The sequence below is a fragment of the Cavia porcellus genome, unplaced genomic scaffold, assembly GCF_034190915.1.
Source record: "Cavia porcellus strain 051 isolate PalLab524CR breed Dunkin Hartley unplaced genomic scaffold, mCavPor4.1 scaffold_9, whole genome shotgun sequence".
NCBI classification, from domain to species: Eukaryota; Metazoa; Chordata; class Mammalia; order Rodentia; family Caviidae; genus Cavia; species Cavia porcellus.
The window spans coordinates 18,686,689-18,706,924 of record NW_026947492.1 but is presented as its reverse complement, the minus strand read 5'-3'; the positions used below and the strand labels follow the sequence as shown (position 1 = coordinate 18,706,924).

Genomic DNA, 20,236 nt, shown 5'->3' with positions numbered 1-20,236 from the left:
GCAAATAACATCCTCTGTTCAGAGTGTCATCTGGCCACATACACAATGTCAGGCATTTCCTGGGCGTGTGAGTAACAAGCCTGGGTGGAACGGTCTGCTGTGCAGCTCCTGTGATGGGAAGCGGAGTCATAAGACAGTGTGGGTGCTGCGAGGCTGCTCCCCACCTTGTGTGTAATATCAGAAGGCTCCAGTGGCCCTGTGAGACTGAGGCCAACAAGGCCAGGCTGTGCACGCTCTGCTCACATCACCCTGTGCTTCACCGCGTGATTCTGTGTACTGCACAGCTCCACCGGACATACTGCTGCTCCTGGCTGCCTTTTCCCTTCCTTTTGACCGGGAAGTTTATCCTCCACTGTGTTAATTTTCCATTATGTGACACATGTGACCACCAGTTTACTGTAGCAGCTTAAAACAATACAAAACACATTTATTATCCCACGGTTTCTATAGGTGAGGGGCTTGGTCATGCATAGCACAACTGGGCCCTCTGCTCAGGGCTTCAGGAAATGGTCAGACACAAGGTCTTATCCAAGGCTTGGCGTTCCCTGCCAAATTCATGTGGTTGTCACAGAACTCGTTTCCTCAAAGCTGTGGACCTCATTGTCACTTTCTTGAAGGCCAGCAGCAGAGTTTGACTCTTTTGAAGGGTTTCCCTGACTAGGTCAGGCTCTTCTGTATGGGTGATCTCAAAGTCACCTGATTCCCTTACTTACATGTGAAAAATCTCTTCACGTTTGCTATACAACGGAACGAAGCATGGGAGTAAAATTCGATTATCTTTGCCAGTCTGTTGGTTAGAAGAAAGTTACAGACATTCACCATACAGCACAGGGTATTGTGTCAGGAGATGGGGTCATCGTGGCTCACATTAGAATTCCGCCTGGCATACTCAGACATCATGATGACTCCTCTGTCACCCTGTCCTTATCTTTATCCAAACTTGCCTCTCACTCTTCTTTGAACTTTTATTTCAATATACTTACCACTTTCTTACTGATGTAGAATTGTTTGTTGGTGATCTTTCCTTACTGGAATATAGGGATGGGAAGGAATTCTTGTGTTTTGCTTACTGCCAATATTAGTGCCTGACGCTGCGTAGGTGCTCAGTAAACATTTCCTGAGGGCTCCATGATACTACACGAGCTTTAATTCTCCAGGAGCTCTTTCTGGAACAATATTAGTTCCCATTATTCTCCTTGGTAAGATTCCCTGTATGCCAAGCAGCTAATTCAGATGTTATAGATTCTAAGCAGTAGATTCAAGCCTTTCTTTTATTCCGCCATATCCAGATGGTCACCCAGTTCTGTTTGTCCTATTTCTGAATGAACATTTCCTCTAAGTTAGATATATTTTTTGATTTGAAAGAGTGTTAGTTCATTTTCCATTGCTGTAACAAATACCTGAGATAAACTTATAAGGAGAAAAGTTTTATTTGATCTTAAGGTTTTGGTCCCCATGTTGCTTGGTCCTGTTGCCATAGTACGTCATGGCGGGAGTGTGTGAGGCAGGAGGCCTGTTCGTGGCGGATGGGAAGCAACGAGGGAGACAGGCAGGGGCTGAGGTACTGTTAGCTACTTCAGTAAATCCAGTGACTCAGCTTCTTTCTGCCAGGCCCCATTTCCTGAGGGTCCAGCCTTCCCCGCAGCATCACAGGCTGCGACCGAATCCTTAGTACATGGATCTTTGGGGACTGCAGCATCTAAAGTAGAGCAAATGTAGGAGCTTCTTGATTAATCTGTCTCTCTCATATACTCACCGCATCACTTTTGTAAAACAGTCCTTTATCATATCAGTGATTTCAGCGACTAATCTGAAATTCAACCTAAGATTAATCCTTTTCAAGAGGGAACATTTTAGTACATTCCCCATGTTGAGCAGGCGTCACCACCTACTGCTGCAGGATGAAGCAGCACTTCCGGCCACACCTTGGCCGAGCTGTCTTTGCGGCCCTGTCTGTCATGAATACCCTCATCCAGCTCGGCCCTGCCTTCTTCCTTCCTCTGCCCCTTACTAGGTTCTAAATCGTAAAGTCTGAGCAGGGCTAGTTGTAGTGGCTTCTCATATTTTCTTTGCCCATCTAAAATATTTTTCAAACAGATTCTGAGGCCCTATTTTCCTATAGTTACAATTTTTGTCTGTTCAAGGTATATACTTGAATTGCTCAGCCACTATTTTAGCATTTAACTTATACTATATTATACCATTGTGCATTAACTTTTTTTTTAACTTTAAAAATTTTTTGGTACTTGGGCTCAAACTTACAACTGTGTGCTTGCAGGGCAGGTGCTTATGCTACTAAGCTAAATCCCTGGCCCTGTGTATTAACATTTCTTACATTTTTTGTTTTTTCTGTTCAAGTCTGTATCCTTTAGAAAACCTGTAAAGTACTTGTACCAGCTAGCTATTGCTTTGTACAAATCATCTCCAAACTCCATGGCTTAGTATAATCTTTATTATTATAGCTCACATATCTGGGGAGCTGGTGTTGGTTGACCTTGCTTGAGCTCTTTGGGCTCTTTCAGCTCCTGGGCCTCACCGGGGGCCTCTGCTTTAGTTGGGGGTGGCTGCAGCGTTTACAGGGACAGCTGTGTTCCACAGCTCTCTCCTTTCTCCAGAGAGCAATAGGCCGGCCAGCCATGTGCCTCTCCTGGTGATGAGAGATCAGGAGCAGGGGAGGGCAGGGCTGCAGCTCAGAAACACAGCACTGCCTGGCAAGTGCAAAGTGTGAATTCTTCCCTGTACAAAAAAAAAAAAAAAAAGCCAGTGGAGGCAGGCAAATCTCTTGAAGCCTAGGCTAGGAACTGACACATTGTACCTTCTGAGGCATCTGCTGGTGGAAGCTACTGCTTGGCCGAGCTCAGAATCAAGGGCGAGGGAGTACAGACGTTTTTCTAGAGGAAGGAGAGGTAAGTGCACATGACAAGGTGTAGAGGAAGGAGCAAAGAAATAGGTTCTTTGGTACACAAGGGCGTTTTTTTCTCTTTCCTTGGATCGCCCAGCCCTGTGTGAATACAGACATATCAGTTACCTATTACTTTGTAACAAGCTACCCCTAACTTTAAAAAAAAAAATCTAAGAGCTTAAAATGTCACCCATCTTATTCACCTCACCCCATGGGCTGGGCAGGCGGCTCGGCTGGGATGACTCCTTTGCCTTACCTGATATCTGCGGGGCTGACTCACGTAGAATTCACACGATCGGCCCTGTCTGCTGAACTGCTAGAGTGCTGGAGCCTCCTTTTTATGATCTTTCAGTTTCAAAGGTCACCCTCTCTCTTCAGTATATCAGATGAGCTGTCCCTCTGTGGCCAGCACAGGGTCTCAAGAGAATGAACCCCAGGCGTCTTAGAGGCAGACTCAGGAGCTGTGTGCCAGTACTTCTGCATTCTGTTGGTGAGAACAAAACACAGGGCTGGCCCAGATTCAGTGAGGGGAGAAATGTGTCAGACTCTTGATGAGAAGTGTGACAAGGTGCTTTGCAGAAAGGCCCCTGAGATACGAGGGAATGGTTGCATCTGTTTCTGGATAGACAATGCTATGACAGAAGCTACTGAACACTTTTAGAATGAGTGAAGGAGAAGCAGAATCTAGTACAGGACTCTGAAGCAAGAAAAGTAATGATATCTGTACTTTCTAGTTATCTTCGTATTTGTCTACGGCGGATGACCCACCTGTTGGAGTTCCTCAGATCCGCTGGCATCAAACGGCAGATTTGGGCTTTGTCCCCAACCGAAGGATGCCCAACACTTTCATGGCCGTGGCTCTGGATCTGTGTGACAGGACCTCGCCTTTTGGCAGGTATGGGCTTTGCCTGACCAGGGTGTGGTATTTGCCGATAGTCCTCTACTCTGATGTTCACTGATGCGGGGGTGGATTCCAGGGAGCGAGGACTTTTTAGAGCTTAGGTGCACTATGTACCAGTCATCTGTGCTGGGATGCTACAGTAACAACAGAAACAACAACCACCACCTCTCAACGCTGCGGTGCTTTGGTGCAAGAAACTTTATTTCATTCTCACACTCTGACCAAAGAAAGTCAACAGAAACTGGCTGAAGTCATGCACAAAGCAAAGCAATGGAGACTCCAAGTTGATCTGTTCTTCCACTGTCACCTTTTAGTTTCATATTGGCAAGCAAGTGCTTCCATGTGGAAGCAATTTGAGTCCGTACTGCATCAGCAGAACCTGGTACAGAGCCGTGGTCAGCTTCAGTGACGGCAGGTCGTGGAGTTCTAGCATGGCCCAGAGGAGAGAGGAATCTCTGGGACCAGCTCCAGTGGATACTGGACACTAGCTGCAGGGTACAGGGGGATTTCAGCTATGAAATGGAGCCCCCAACACAAAGTCTGGCCTGTGGTAGGAACTCGATTGATGTTTATTTAATGAACAAATGAAAGCTGGAGGGGACTAATTTAGATGAAACACGGCTTTTAGTGGTCTGAATATATCACCTGTCCTGAGTTAGCTCCAGAGGCTTTGCTCTCGACCTCTCTTTGTTTATTCCTTCCTTCAAAGCCATTGATTACATCAGTGTTTCCAAACTCATAAAGGTCCAGAGGTCCACCTGTGTTTACCATGCACCATTTCTCTTGAGGCGACTTCAGTGAGTGAGCAGGGAATTCAAGCACCTTTCCTCTTACACTCTTAAAGGGTGCTTTGTGTAATCTTTTTAAAAAATATGCTTATTGTTAAGCTCAAACTGATTCTCTACTTGTTCTTCATCCTGTAGCATCCATCCCAGGGACAAACAGACTGTGGCTTATCGGCTGCACCTGGGGGCCCGGGCAGTGGCTTACGGTGAGAAAAACTTGACCTTTCAAGGACCACTGCCTGAGAAGATAGAACTTCTGTCCACAGACGGGCTGCTCAACCTTACGTATCACCAGAGCATCCAGGTGCTGAGGCAGGATCTGCAGATATTTGAGGTGAGCACAGCAGGAAGTGGAGGACGTCCCACCTGTGCTAAGAGTCAAGGTGTCCTTCTGCTGGGATGTTGTTATTTCTCATTACACTGTGATGATGCCTCATACTGTGATGCTCATGAGGCAGATGTAGTTGGCTGGGGGTGGAGTTGAATTATCTTAGAGGGATAAGGAAACAGCTGTTAATGTATTAGCTTAGAGGCAGTTTTGATAGGCAGGATAGATAAGGGAAGGAAAATAAGCCTCTAAGAAATGATACTCCTGTTGTAGTGTCCCTCCCAGAGTAACCATCTTTACTGAGGGAAGGGCCTGCAGCCTTCTTTATAAGTTACCTATGGAAAGAGCATTCCTCCAGAATTTCCCCTCATCCGTGGGTGACATTTTTTTTTTTCTTGTTACACTGTCCTAAATTCTGAGACTTTTGGAATTTAGTGTCTCCTTTGAAAAGCTTAAGCTTGGTGCTTTATAACTTAGTATCAGTTAATATAATGCACCTGCTTCCTTCTAATACCTAGAAGGGATCATTATTTAGAGATCTTCCATAGCGTTGAGGTGGGTGGTGGAGGTATTCCTGGATGGAAGGTTTAAATGAATGATTTGGGATTCTTAAGACCATTAGGCTGGGAGGAGGTATGGGAAAAACAGCATGAGAGATGAGAGAATATTAACACAAACTTCAGCTAGGAGTTTATCTAGGGTTGGCTGCTGCTTTGGGGTCCTGAGTATAGAGTGTCTACCAGCCTCCAATGCCTGGTCAGTGCTTGTCCTACTTCTTCCCAGACTCGTTTTTAGGTGAATTGAGATTCCCATAAGGCTGTGCATTCTGAGTCCCTTCAGTTGCTGGCAGTTTGCCTGTTACCTAGTGCGAGTCAGCTGGGTTCAGGAGAGAGTGTAACCTTTGGTCCTGGAAATCTGTGTCCCCTTTTCTGAACTGCCTTCTGACTCGTGAGGTGTGGTATCCACAGCTCTTTTGGGAGCACCAGGGAGCAGTGGCAGCAGCCGGTGGCTGGGCTCACTTCCGTTCCTGCCTGCTTTGCCCTCTGGTGGAAGGACCACTGAAGCCTGTCCAGGGGAGCCTCCCTAGTGCTTTATATATGACTGTGCTGCTTTGTCTCCCTGAGTTAATGTTTTGTTTATTAATGTAACTCATTGAATCACATGAACATTTATTTTGGTGTTGGAGTGTGAAGCCAGAGCCTTGTGCATTGTGAGCATGACCTATCCAGCCCACATGAATATGTGTTACCGATTTGTGCCCTTCGCAATCAGACCCAACTTATTCTAGATACTGTAGGAGATGGGTCTTTGGCCAGGAGTGGGTCCTTTCCTCCTTTCTAGTCTGTCTGACAGTGCAGTTCTCGGTTTCTTGGAATACCCTGACTTGACCGCTTGTATTCTGACTCTCTTATTAGATCTCATGTTGCAGTGACCGCCAATGCAAGTGGCTTCCAGCTCCAATGAACACTTTCACCTCCCAGACCCTGACCTTGAGTATCCGCTCTTGTCGTGGCACTGTGGCTGCTGTTCGCTACGCCTGGACCCCATGGCCTTGTGAATACAAGCAGTGTCCCCTCTACCACCCCAGCAGTGCCCTGCCAGCTCCTCCCTTTCTTGCTTTCATTACGGACCAGGCTTCCAGACATTAAAGCTGCTGTGTGGTCAGATCTGGGTCCACGGGAGGCACATTTTGCCCCTGAGGAGTTTAAAATGATGACAGCTATTGCTTTTAAGGGAAATTTATAGAAAGCCTCGCCGCACAGCTCCCAGCCAGCACGCGGCTGTGTATGCTGAGATAAGGTGGGGCTGGGAGACGATTTGAAATACCTGCCTTTGTCCCCTCATTAGTGTAAGCCACGAAACTGGGCTAATTCTGAGCTCTAAGCAAACTGGACCCAACATCATACACTGCCCTCATATAATGGGAATGAGATGTCTAACACTTGTGCTGCTTTTCCTCTGGAACTGTGGAATCTCAGTCAGAAGAGGTTTTAAAGACCAGAGAAACTGACTAGTGTTTCCTGTGTCCTTTGCAAGTTTTTTCACAAGTGATTATTGACTCTCTGGAACAAGTTTCCAAAGGTTTTTCTTCATGTGGAAATCTGAAAATCTGAAATCTTTCATGAAATTTTATTACATGTGCCTTTCAGCTAATTGAAGAAAGACCTATTTGTATTAAGTCCCAAACAATTATATTCCTTCAGTCTAAATAATGACTGTTTAAAACAAACCAACCAGGCTCATGCGGGCATATTGGGAGGGGCCGGGGGTCTGCCTTACGGAATGAAGAGGAAGGGCGGGGTGGGGGTGGCAGCATTGAGGGATGGGCGTGGCGATGGCTCACAGGTTTAAGAAAATATGACAGAAGTAGCTAAGGAAAACTGTCATTAGTGTTATTAAGTTTCAGGCTCTTTACAGCCAAAGACAAAGATAATCCACATTGAAGAAAAAAGGCTGAAAGTAAAGCAGCACAATAAGCTTATAAAGTAGTGCAGATGAGACAAATGTGGAAGGAGCTTTTGTCTTTACTAATTAAGAATCATAATGCAGCTTAGTAGTTGCCTAAAAACAGCTGATGACCCTTGAAAACAGTATTAGAAGCTGGAAATAAAAGCATTATGATTTATGATGTTTACATATTTATGTCATCAAAGCTCTGTCAGGGCTTTACAGTGTATGGAGGGAGCACGGGGAATGAGGATGCTCCCCATTCGTGGCTTTTATCCCTTGAATGTGAAGAATGAGAGCTAGCAATAAGCATCACTCTCAGGGGTTCTGGTGCAGTGCCAAACAGCAGAATAGCTTTGTTTTTATTTAGTAAAAAAATCAGGAAACAAACTTTGTGCCCTGCCAGGAACTTTGGCTCCTTCAGGAACTGTCTAGTGTACAGTTAACCCGAATGAGTACACTTCTACCTCTTTATGAATCTGGCCTCACGGGAATCGTGAACCTAGTGCAGTTTCCTGAGCAAAAGTAAGTACCTGTCCACCCCTCTCCCAGCCCTTCTACACATACACCCAGGGGCTGTTCTAATTTGGAGGCAGCTACAAGTAGCCAAGCCCAAGTTCCTGTATCACTTATTTCTAGATGCTCCCCCAAAGGCTTAGGCATTCACAGGTGGGGCTTTTGGGGGAGGGGTGACCAGATATGCGGGTGTGATATTCATCAGATTACTCTACTAATGAGTTTAGAGCTAAATGTGATATTGGGAGGTGAAGCCTGATCTGGGTGTCTCACCGGGGTGTGGCCTGGAAGGGTTCCTGCCTGCCATGCTATGAGCTGCTTCCCCTCTGCGATGTTGCCCTGTGCTGGAGCCAGCTGATTATGGGCTGAAACCTCTCAAACTGTAAGCCAAATAAACCTTTCCTCCTTTAAAATAGGTGTTGAGTATTTTATTCCAGCATCAAACAAAGTAACAAAGACAACCAGCCAGTAAACTAGTACACAGTGTAATACATTTAGTTTAGGTAATAGATATATTTATCTACACACATCAAGTTATGTGTGAATTTATTTTCAGTGACTGATTTAAAATACAGTGGAAATTCAGTATATTTCCCCAAATGGAAATGAATTTCTGCTGCTTAAAAATGACACCATAGAAAATGGACTCTAATGAAAAGTCTAAATCATCAGAGAAACTATTCTGGTCAACACTCACTTGATTTGGGTTATACAGTAGTATATACTAGATAGTACATTATTTTGTAATCTGTTTGTTGACATTCTACCAAAATAATCCTCTTTTTTTTTTGAGACAGGGTTTTGCTGTGTAGCCCAGTCTAGCCTCAAACTCACAGCAATCCCTTTTACCTCAGACTCCCAAATGCTGGGATTACAGCTGTGCACCACCATGCCTGGCTCAAAATAATTTTCTTATGTAAATAGATTTATAGAGTGTTTCAGTTTGTGGAAGCCCCATTTTGTATTCAGCTAATTTACTATTAATGGACATACTGGTTTTTTTTTTAACCAAATTTAAACTAATATTAAGATGAGTTTTACACACAACATATTTCACTTACTCAGTTATTTCTTAGGGTCATTAACATGGACTAACAGGTTAAAAATCAACATATATTTATTTAGTTTGGTACCGGGGATTGAACTTATGCTTATGCCACTGAGCTAAATCCCTGATCCATCAACCTGTATTTAAAATGTTGACCTCTCCAGTTTAATTCTAACAAAGTAGTAAAAGAATTTACATTTCTATTATTTCTCCATCTTGCTACTTTTAGCACATCTTTCATAATTTGATTCATGAGAAGATTCTAAGAATTGGACAGTGTTTTTCAAGTTTTTAAGAATTCATGATCCATAGTAACATTTGGTATTATTTCACACAGACACACACACACACACACACACAAAAGTGAAAACAAAGTTTCAATTTTTCTCCATGTGATGTATTCCAGTACATTGTAATTGTTGTATTTCAGAGATGTAGGTGTTGACTCTCTAAGCATAGGAACCAATAGGCTGAGATCTGTGGCTTGTAAACACTGCATCTTCTGGCCGCCCCCCTGCTGTGAAAGGCTAATTCCATCTGTGGTGTTTGCAGTTGGCAGTCATGAATTATAAAACAGGGCAGTTCATTGATTTTTTTTTTTTGTCTTTTTGAGACAAGATTTCACTGTGCTGTTCAGGCAGGCCTTGACCTCACTTTGTAGCCCAGGCTGGCCTGGAGCTCACGAGTCCTCTTGCCTCAGCCTTCCAAGTGCTTGGATTACAGGTGTGTGCACCACACCTGGCTGAACAGTTCATTCTTACCCATTCCTTCCTTATTCTACTCTGGTCCTTTGGTCCAACCCTTGCCCACCCTGCAGGCAGCCCTGGGCACCTGGCCGATAGAAACCAAGGCATCTCACAAGGTAATGTGGATTGTGGTGTAGGGATTGGCTGAAGTAGGATCACTCCACTCTAATGCTGTTGGCAGGTCCATGGATTTAATTGTGTAGGATGTGGAGTTGTTATATAGCTAAAATGAAGTGACGGGTAAGTCTGTTGTGGAAGATTGGAACTAATCCCCAGTTATGTTGTATTTGAGCTTATATTAATATGTGATTTCAACACACTGAGCTAAAAGCACATTCTCCAAAAAAGAGCTAAGGACATCTGATCCCCTTCAAGGAGGTGCAAAATCTAAAACAAGATTCACAGTATACCTTTCACTGGACTTTCCAGCTTGGGTATAAGCAAAGGATTTTTTTTTTCCTTTTGTGATGACGCTGAGATAAAAACAAAACAGGAATCTAGGTTGCCAGGGCTAGGTTGATATTCTTTGGACTAGGATCAGAATAAAAAGTGGACGGTTGTTAGAATCTGTCTCCCTTAAAAATTAGCAGCTGCCATGGCCTCAAAAGTTTGTGTTAAATAGTAAGCTCCAACCATGGCATTAGGAGCTAGGGTCTGAGGGAGGTGAGTAACCATACAAGCTCTGATGGCATGAGTGCCCTGATAGAAGGGACTCCAGAGAGCTATTTTGCTGCTTCTACCCTGTGAGGTTATAGCAAGACAACTATGTATAAACCAAGGAAATGGGCCTCCCCAGATACTGACTCTGCTGGCACTTCCATTAGACGTGCCAGCTTCTATAACTGTGAGAAAGATTTATTTTTTATTTAAGTAATGCGAATCAGACCCAGGGGATTGTGCATGCTAAGCTGCACTAGTATTATGCTCACTAAGTTGTCTAGGTTGCCTTGAATTTGTATTTTCCTGCCTCAGCCTGCTAGGCAGCTGGGATAATGGGTGTGTATCCCCATATCCAAAAAGAAATCAGTCTGTTGTTTGTAAGACAATCAATCTACGGTCTTTTCTTATAGCAGTCCGAAAAGACTCATACAGCAGCTCTTGTACTTAGGCAGAGTGAAGCAAACAATATATCCTGATTACGAGAAGATAAAAATAAGCAGAACTGTCAAGATAAATTTATTACTAAAAATAAAGCAAGTGAAGTTTTTCTCAGGGTATGCTGTCGCTACGGGAACCTCTGTGATGAAATATATTATCTTCTTTCTGTCCAAACTGCTGCCTTCTTCCGTATATTCCAAGTTAAAAACATTCCACATGATGAAGACGCAGAGGCTGAGCCCTCCTCCTGCTTAGTCTGAAGACTGGACTGGGCTACAGTGTGGTGGAGACTCGAGGTGCTGTAGATGTGTCTCTACCAAGGGTTCCTGGGTAAGGAACTCAGGCTCGTAAGAAGCCACAAAGGCTGCAGGCTGCAGCTCAGGGAGGTCCAAGGATCCTGGAGAAAACAATTCCTTAAGTTCCAGTGCTGCCCATGAACCTCAGCAGTGTTTTGTCAAGATACACACATGGGACCCTGTAATTCTTTAACAACCTTGCATCTGTCAGCCCAGTGTTGCCCTTGGTTGGTAAATTAGGACATTCACCTTTGCAATGAAGAAAACTGAAATAGATGAAGTATTTGCCTGTGGTCCCAGAGCACACTTCACCTCACAGGCCTCCAGTGCTGGCTCCGGATTGCTCTACCCAGCTGTGGAAAGCAGCCTGTGTCAATGCCACGCCCTGAGACTTTGAGCTTCCCTTGAAACGCTGTTCCTGACAGAATCCATGCACCCCTCCCTCCAGTGCTGAGCTTTTTTCTGGATCAGGGAAGGTTTCCGCCACTTACTGCCCAGCTATTTGGAGTACCCAGCAATGTGTGAAGGAGGCACAGTATTTTCAAAGCAGTGGGGTAAAGTTAAAAGATACCTGGTAGGATGGGATCATGCTGCTCTTCATCGAAGGTCGGTCTCTGAAAAGCTGCAAAGCTGACAGCTGCATCATTCTCTGGTTGCCCCTGAGATAGCTGCTCCTCTTCAGGGTTGCAAACATCAAATTTCACCCAATGGTAACTGCAAGATCAAAAGAAAACATTCTGGAGGTTGTCTGCTAGCCTGTAATAAAGCATCCCTACCTCCAAAGGGATCAGGTTTTTCTTAGTCGTCTTCCATATACATCTAGAAAACATATTAGTTAAGGAAAAAAAAAAAAAAAAAAGAAAATAGGCATGCCTTTTCCATGACACATTATCCTGCTGATCTGTCAACTCTTTTGCTGTTACAGCACACAAACAAGATAATACAAGTGAAGCATCCATACTCCGAAAATCCAAAATTCAAAATGCTCCAAAATCTGACTATTTTCACCTAAAGCCACAAGTGGAAAATGACATACTTCATAAGACAGGTCACAGTCCCAATGCAGGTGCACTGCAGTACTGTGTAAAATTACCTTCAAGTTATGTGTATAATAAAGGTGTGTTTATACTTGGGTCTCCTCCCCAAGATACCTCATTTACACAAATATTCAAAACCTGAAATACTTCGGGTCCCAGGCATTTTGGTAAAGGGTACCCAACCTATACTAACTGCAGCACAGTGGGGTCCTGGCTCCTGCTCATCCATCTAGAGTTATATTAAGATATATTTGTTGAGAAACCAACATGCCTTCAAAATAGCTGTTCAATAAATGTATGAATGAAAGCAGTGACTGTCAGTTTAGGACTCTGGTTGGCTGATCACTGGACCTCTTTCAATGGAATGGGTTTGACTGTACTTACTTGACACACTTTTGAGCTCCTGGACAACTCTGTATCAGGTTGAGGATGGTTGGATGAGAAAACCCAAAAAAGTCAGCTCCTGATGGAAGCAGGTCAGGCATCAGTTTCCCCCTAGGGAGGCGAGGGAGCGTATGAGCTGAGAGCTTAGAGGGAGATGAAGATGAGTTTAAGAGTGGAATGGAGGTCTGAATACACAGGCTAAGCTTTCTTGACTTAGACACTCTGGAGACTCTAGCTGCTAAGGTGTCTAAAAGATTCAGGATGGGTCTCTGTAGCCAAGGATCTCTACTCACTAACAATGAGCGGAAAGGCCCACGTCAATCTTTCAGCCTGCTGTAAGCTGCTGGTCACTTACACACTGGCACTGATGATCCTGAGCAGTTCTTCATGACAGCCGTCTGCAGAAGAGCTGACGATAGCATTCTGGGGGTCGTCTTCAGGGACAATTTCAAACTAAGCACAAAAGAACAATGAGATCCGTTTGCCAGGAGGAAGAAGCAGAGTCACATAACTCCTAAAACGTTTCTTCACTCTAAGATGATCCTGAAGCTGCTATATACACTAGAATCTGGGCACAATTCCTTGTCAAATCCAAACAAGTAAACAGAGAAAGGCCTCTATTTCTGTTTTACACCTTTAGGGTAACTGTTCTGTTCCATACCCTTTCTTATCCATTTACCTGTATCATCAAGTTCAGATACAAATCCTACTATGAAAATAAATGGGAGCACCCTCCATGTCTAATGGGATTTTTGTTCCCATTTGCACGTTTCTCTTAAGAAATACAAAATTACCTTGAAGTACAGCATTCTGGGTCAAAGGATATATTTCTTAAAATTGTTGAAATTACCAAATTGCTCAAGCAATGTTCATGCTAACATGTACTTGTTTTCCTATACCTTGCTCAAGATATCATCAAGCTGATACTTGCCTATGGGAAAAATTAAGGTCTAATTTTTGTTTTATCTTACTCTCTAGGCACACTTATCTGAATATTAATTCCTTGCCATATATTTTCTTCCTATTGGGTGTTACCTCTGATTGTAATGTTGTCATTCAGAAGTGTTTAAATTTTTAGTAGTCAAATCTGTCATTTTCCTTTATGGGTTCAGAGTTTCATGTATTGCTAAAGCAAACCTTTTCATCTTACCTTAAGATTTTAAAAAGTTCTACATTTTCTTTTAATATTTATAGCGTTAAAACATTTTATAAAAAAGTGATTCACATTGACACTCAGACAAATCAATGAAATAGAATCATCTGAGGACAGATCCAAACATTACATGTTTAATTTATATATTAAAGTCAGCTGATGTTAGGAAAAAATTAAAGCTAAATGCCTAGTTCAGAAAATACCTACAAATATTGTTTAGTTAGGTTAATTATCTAAACATAAAACCTGAAAACCTTACAGATTCTTTTTCAAAAATGTTTTACGATTTTGTCTTTCAGAGGAAATTAAGAATCGGCTTATCCATTTTCATTAAAATTCAATTGGGATTTTAATTAGATTTGCACTGCATTTACGGATTGGTCATGAATGTGACAAAGACGCTTACCAATAGCCTTTCTGTCTGAGTGCTCTCCCAAGAGAACTGCTGCCAGCCCCAGTCACGGGTGCTCAGCTCTGCCTAAAGTGCTGTCACTGACATGGGAGGGCAGTGCCGCCCAGGTGTGCCAGGCAGGCTCAGTGTTCTCTGTACAATGGTTCCTTACTGGGCATTTACCGATTCCCACCTAATCTGTAACTTCATTAGTGAAGTCAGGAACACAGAAAATTTCTAATTTTTCCTAAGGATCAAGAGGTCGGTGGGAAATGAAATGTGTAGTGTTTTACACTGAGAAAGATGAAGAAAGGATTTGGGACTCCCAGGTCCTTAAGCGTATGCACAGCCTCTTCTGAGTATGTAGTCTCTCTCCTACCTCTGCTCTGGTCCAACCTGAAGTGGCGGTGCATCAAACTAATCTTCCCTGAGCCTGTACTTAATCTAGCCTCAGGCAGACAGAATGTGGACAGGAGAAGCAGCACAGTTCTGAGAATTAGACAAATGTGGATTTGGATCTCAGGGGAAGGAAGGTGTTACTTGGGCTAGCTGCCTTTTCTGCATCCGGGATTCCCAAATGGTAACTACCAGTGCATCAGAACAGGTGACACATAGTAAGTGACTGGTGGCTAGAACAGATAAAGTTCTCAAAAAAAAAAAAAAAAAAAAAAAGGAGTTATGTTCCAGTGGGTACCTGAGGCTGCACACCTCCATCCTTGATCCGGCAGTTGTACAGACACATCTGGTCTGGGTACTTCATGCTGGCATACACTCGAGTACTGCTGTAGCCCACAGGGTAGATGGCATGCTCATCATGGAAGCCAGGTCGGTCGGTGATGATCTATAAGAAAAGATCCCCAGCCTGAGACTGAGGGACTGAAGGCTTTACAAGCCCAGTTTACTGTGGTAGCCTTTAGAACCACTGTGGGGCTGCAAAGAGTGAAAGCACCAAGAAGTGTCTGCTATGCAGCAGACAAAACTGACCTGGCTTCGTGGGGACTGGACTCTTTCTGGGCTTGGCATGGATCGGCAGGGGCTGTTGCTAGTAGGAACAGGGAGGGAAGGCTCAACCCCATTACCATGCTTCTCTGCCTCTCCTCTCTGCAGTCGCTGGTCTCACTCACCTCCCCCAGGCTATACACTGTTAGACCCCCTAGTCCGATGGGAAACACAGGCCGTCCAGAGGGATCCAGGGCAATGGGCTGGACCAGCTTGCGAGCACCTCCCTCCAGTTTCTTTTTCTTGGATGTTTTCTTCAGAACTGAAACGCAAATCTGGGGTCACCCACTTTAGCCCCCTCTCAATGCTGAGGGGAAGGGAAAGATTTACATGTGAATGCTAAGTGCAGTAAGCCAATCATGGTTTCATACACAGATGGTCTTCAATTTACAGGGTTGCTAGGGATTGATAAACCCATCCTAGCTGAAAATCCTATACACTGAAAATGCAACAATGTACCAAACATCATAGCTGGCAACAGTGTTTCCCTTTGTGGTCCTGTGGCTGAGTGGGAACTTGGCTCACTCTAGCAGTGTGACAAAGTATCACTCTGCAGATCAATATTCCAGGAAAAGATCAACACTCTAAAATAGTTTCTGGTGAATGCCTATCACCTTCACCCTATTGTGAAGATAAAAAATCATTAAGTGGAACCATTGTAAGTTGGGGACCATCTGTATTCACTTAAAAGGCATATGGGCTTCTCCCAGAAGCCCTGAATATCTCTGTAACCTGCCTACAGGCAGTAACTAATTCCAGTGTTAGCAGTGGGAGCTAAAAATCTGACATTTTTAAATCCTCTGTACTTGTATGATCAACTTCCCAAGCTAGTAGTGTGCTCAAGAGGTCACCTAGCCCATTTCCCTGCCTCTAGAAAACACTGATGTGACTACCACCCAGACATACTGGCGGAAGAGGGAGAGAGGAAGCCTCAGCCTGCTCTCTTTGCAGTTAACCAGATCTGACTAAACTCTGTCCACCCAAAGGGACTCTCATAAGACATCAGCCTGAGGATTATGAGATGGAAATGTGCATGAGGCCACAAGTGGCTAACAGTATTACATCTCAGTCATTGTAGTTGAGTCACTGGGACACTGATATACTGTCTCCCCAAAGTACCTTCCAGTTTGTTGTTCTCTTTGCCTTTTTCCTTTTTCTCCTTTTTGGATTTCTTCCCAAATGGCTCCTCAGCCCCAGTGCTGGGCCCAGACATGGGCCCGGCTCCCTGTACAGTTCCCACAGAGCTGGCCACACCATAAGTCAGGGGCAAAGTGGAGCTGTGGGAAGGAGCTGCAGCCTGCACGTCCCCTTCAGTTAGAGCCTGAAGTTGGAGGAGCTTCTTTAGCAAGTACCTGGGTTCAGGAAGGAAAGGCAGCACGAGTATGAAATTCTGTTCTGTTGCAATTCAGTATTCTCAAGTACTGAGAAAAGCCAAAGATTATCGTACTCATAAGAATAAGAGCTCCTGTTGAATCTTGGGAAAATGAAGAAGTTAATCAATACTGAAGTTCAAGAAGCCTCTCTTGAATCTAGAAGGGTCCTCTAGGTCATGAGGTGTTAGGCACTGAGAGGCATATATTATGAATTAGATGTTTATGATCCCACTGTGCTTTGCATTGAGTAGTGCAGACTAAATACTCACAACATGAGTATTTCTTTTATCCTTGGCCTTTTAGTAAGATTATTTATTAGATGTCATAAGAAGGCTTTGTCAGACAGATGAGAAGCGCAGCTGTCTCATCATCCTGGTCCAACATGAATTGGATACATGTGAATTTATCCCAAAGGTTGTGAGTTTCATTTTACTTGAACCCAAAATGAAGCCAGCTCACCTTCTTTCTTCTTTTGCTTTAAGGAATTTTTCCTCAAGACGAGCAATTTCATCACAAATAGCAGCATTTTCCTTTAAGAACAATTTGCAACACAATCACACAAAATGAATAGAAGATCAAGGTACTGAATTGGGAGGACCCATATTTGAAACCAAGAAAGTCTATGTCACTGGAGAAGAAGAAGGGCTATGCTACCTTGCAGACAAACCATAAATAGATCTACACGAAAGGCAATCATTCTATTACAGGCAAGTTAACTGTACTTTATGATCTAATCTGTGACACCTGTTAGTGAAGAGGGCACTATCATGGCTTATGCCAGAACATTCTAGTAAGATAGGCCTGTCCTGGATGAATACAGGTACCCTGATTAGGGTGGCCTTTGATAGAGAAAAAAACACACTACCTAAATTCATACTAGTGTCTAACTATGAGGGTTGTTCAAGTGTAAGTGCCTTGAGTTTTGAGAAACAAAAAAGCTAACCCAAAGCAACTCATATAATAGTATTTTAGGGAGAAAACCTAGATGGAACAAAATAAAATCTAATGTGTAAAATTCTTAAGCTTGTAAGCTTATTTGTAAACGTTCCAGTATTTTTTTTCCCCCTGAACTATTCCTAAGTGCCAGTTCTGAAGGAAATGCTCTGTTTTGGATGCTTAAAGCGAATGGAAGTCAAACAGATGGAACCCGGATGTTCAAAACAACATCCCTTTTCTTCACATACTTGAAGGAATCAACACCATTGTTATTTAAATACAGCCTCCAAGCTTTAGGTACCTTTGACATGTAGCCGGTAAAAGAAAGGGAACAGTCAAAGGTCAAGCCCTCTTAGTTCCACTTGTTTTCCTCCAGTGCACACACCGCGTGGTGAATAAATGCTTTTGGAATGAGTATTCTAATTTCCAAAACCTTCCATAAACTTCAAACATGCGTAGGAAGAAAAGGAAAACTAGATTCAGATTTAAAAGGACACCACGGGAATCCGTCTGTATTTCTAAGCAGCGAGACATGTTTGAGCAACCCAGAACACTGTGACCCAAAGTTATGGTTGGCAAGAGAGTTTGTTCATTTGATAAATACGAGGCCCCTCCAGTAAAAGAAAGGAAGGGGCTGGGAGTGTAGTTCAGTAGTTAATGTCCTCCCTAGCATGCTCGAGGTTCTGTGTTTGATTCCCAGTGAGGTCGAAACTAAACAAAACAAACACTTGGAAGATTCAACGGTCTTATCAAGAAGAAATTACAGAAAGGTTGCAGGAACGTTGTTTAGGGCAAGTAGTTAAGGGGGCGTGGAAAACTTGGAAAATAAAATGTGTGCTGGAAATACGTAATAAACTGGAACCTGAGTATCTAAGTTGACGTCAGGACAGAGCGCCCTAAAACAAATCACACACCTGCTATTTTTTAAAACGGTGCCTTAGTCTCAGGTTATCTCGAAAACCAATGCATTTCTGAGAATTCTCAATAACGATAATGACCCAAACGTACTGACAGATCTAAGTAACGAGGTCTTTATTTTTATCATTTAGTCGTCTGCAAGATAGTTGCTAGCTCCATTTACAGACGAGGAAACAAAATTAGGTAAATTAACTCGTCCAAGGACCCAGGGCTAACAAGTAGTAAAGTACATCGAAAAGCTAACACTGGATTTATACTGTCCCTCCGGGGCGGGTGACAATTTAGGGAAAGACTTTGTTAGAAAGCAGTCTCGCGGCGGAGACTGGCTGAGCGACCAGCAAACTCACAAACACCGTGGCCTTTGCTGCTTTGCGCAGCCGCAGGTACTTAAGCCGGTACTTCTCGTTTTGGCTCTTCTTCGGAAGCTTTTTCATCCTGGCCTTGCTGGACTGTAGCGGGGCTCGCGGCGAGGAGGCGGCGCTGCCCAGCTGGCTCATAGTCCGGCCCCAAGGCGGGGGCTCCTGGACGCTGCCCGCATTGGCTCTGAAGCCGAGGGGGGTGGAAGCAGCGGTTCTGTTTTCTATGGATTGGCAGAACCTGGCCCTAAGAAGCTAGCTCTCCAGGAAGCCCCCGAGGCGGACGGTAAGAGCAGAATCCCCGCAACCGAATGGGCTACCGGCGCTCCCCAGCACTTCCGTGTCTGTCCCGGAAGTGAATCTCACCGGAAGTTACGTAAGGACACAGACCGCGGGCAACTTCCGGGCTTGGAAAGCCTGCAGGTTGCTGCGCCGTGGATCCGGGGGAAGAAACCGTGGGGGCGCGGAGACCGGAGAGTGGCGGCGGGATGAGAGTCCCGCACGTCTGTGCACTTCGTGGAGGATGATCGTTGCCCCAAGACCGCAGTAAATAAAACCTGACCAACACTAGCTCTTGTTCGCGCTCTTACGGGGCCCTGCATTTCAACATCGACCTCGGATTGTAGGAAACGCTCGAACCCAAGTGCGGGGACTCTGCTTCTGTCCTTTGTGCTGCTTGCGCAGATATTTGTTATGTGGTGATCGTCCTCGGAACTGGGTCGACCGTGGTGAATAGGAAAAGAGGCCTTGGCTCTTTGACCGGTTAGAAGCCAGTAGGGACGGTGGAAGACCTGACGAGCAGTCTAACCAAGTGTATTTCTGTACCTAAACCTGTGTTTTTATAATTCTAACTTCACAACCAAGGACTTCATTGGACTTTTTTTTTTTTTACAATTATAAAACTTTTCTTGCAACTTTTAGAAATTTAGAAAATATAGAAAGCAGATTTAAAAAAATTTTTTCTCAGGGCTGGCACTGCAGCTCAGTAGTAGAGCACTTTCCCTGGGTTTGATACCCAGCACTGATAAATAAAGAAGGAGAGATAGAAATTATGGAAGTCAAGTCACATTTCAATAAAAATTTTTATTCCCAGCAGAACAAAACAAAACTTCCCCAAACCCAGAACAACCCCCACCCCCAAGTGAGCCCCCTAAAACTTGGCACAAACCATTGTTAATATGTTAGTGGGTGTTTATATTTTTATGCACTTTTATGCAGGCCAAACTACTGAATACGTTGCTGGTTTGTTTTCCATTTTCATTTGTCATTATCATTTTAAAGTGTTAAGACCTTGTAAGCATAATTAAAATGGCTGGTTAATATTCTGGTTATAACTTTTCTAGTTTGCATAATTATTACCATGTTGCTTGAATTTTGATCAGTTGCTGTGAGTGTTTGTGTATGAAGCATTTTCCATGTCGGACTGTTAGGAGGCTGGGACTAGTGCTCCAAAGACTGTGATGCTACTGACTGATTCATTCTTTTGCTAATTTGTATAGAAGAATATTCACTTGGTGCTTATGGTCGCACAATCTTTAGGAAACCATTCAAGAGGGAACAACAGACAAGTAAACTGGAAATATTAATACAGTGTATGTTTATTTCAGAGGTAGGTTTTACT

At 43.8% G+C, this 20,236-nt stretch overlaps 2 protein-coding genes across 6 annotated transcripts in view; one reads left to right on the top strand and one right to left on the bottom strand.

Annotated features, from left to right (window-relative positions):
• The window catches only part of Siae (sialic acid acetylesterase), a 34,349-nt gene extending 26,056 nt beyond the window's left edge, over window positions 1–8,293 (top strand). For both annotated transcript variants that reach the window (XM_003472571.5, XM_063255985.1), the window contains 3 exons: window positions 3,637–3,797; window positions 4,727–4,922; window positions 6,332–8,293. In XM_003472571.5, coding sequence (XP_003472619.1) covers window positions 3,637–3,797; window positions 4,727–4,922; window positions 6,332–6,565 — 591 coding nt within the window. In that variant the 3' untranslated portion in view covers window positions 6,566–8,293. The remainder of the gene's footprint in view (window positions 1–3,636; window positions 3,798–4,726; window positions 4,923–6,331) is intronic.
• Window positions 1,412–18,956, bottom strand: Tbrg1 (transforming growth factor beta regulator 1). 4 transcript variants are annotated; one of them, XR_010049704.1, is made up of 10 exons: window positions 18,607–18,956; window positions 16,865–16,935; window positions 16,152–16,384; window positions 15,158–15,294; window positions 14,728–14,874; window positions 12,845–12,942; window positions 12,490–12,600; window positions 11,640–11,782; window positions 3,159–3,386; window positions 1,412–2,891 (listed from the first exon to the last, which is right to left on the bottom strand). XR_010049704.1 is itself a non-coding variant. In XM_063255986.1 (9 exons), exons 1-9 carry the CDS (start codon window positions 18,754–18,756, stop codon window positions 3,277–3,279), a joined length of 1,200 nt encoding a protein of 399 aa, XP_063112056.1. In that variant the 5' UTR covers window positions 18,757–18,956; the 3' UTR covers window positions 1,412–3,276. The 4 variants fall into 4 exon arrangements, 2 of the variants coding, with proteins under 2 accessions (XP_063112056.1, XP_003472764.1); XR_010049705.1 differs by lacking the exons at window positions 1,412–2,891; window positions 3,159–3,386 and adding exons at window positions 10,838–11,169; window positions 11,318–11,421; XM_063255986.1 differs by having other exon boundaries at window positions 1,412–3,386.
• Window positions 18,957–20,236: the final 1,280 nt, after the last annotated feature.

Excerpts from the sequence above, each read along its gene's own strand:
- Tbrg1 (XM_003472716.5), bottom strand. The coding sequence starts at position 18,756 with ATGAGCCAGCTGGGCAGCGCCGCCTCCTCGCCGCGAGCCCCGCTACAG. Across the intron at positions 16,936-18,606 it reads CAGCAAAGGCCACGGTGTTT|GAAAATGCTGCTATTTGTGA; the intron begins GTGAGTTTGCTG and ends TTGTTCTTAAAG. Across the intron at positions 12,943-14,727 it reads ATGGAGGTGTGCAGCCTCAG|TTTGAAATTGTCCCTGAAGA; the intron begins GTACCCACTGGA and ends TTTTGTGCTTAG.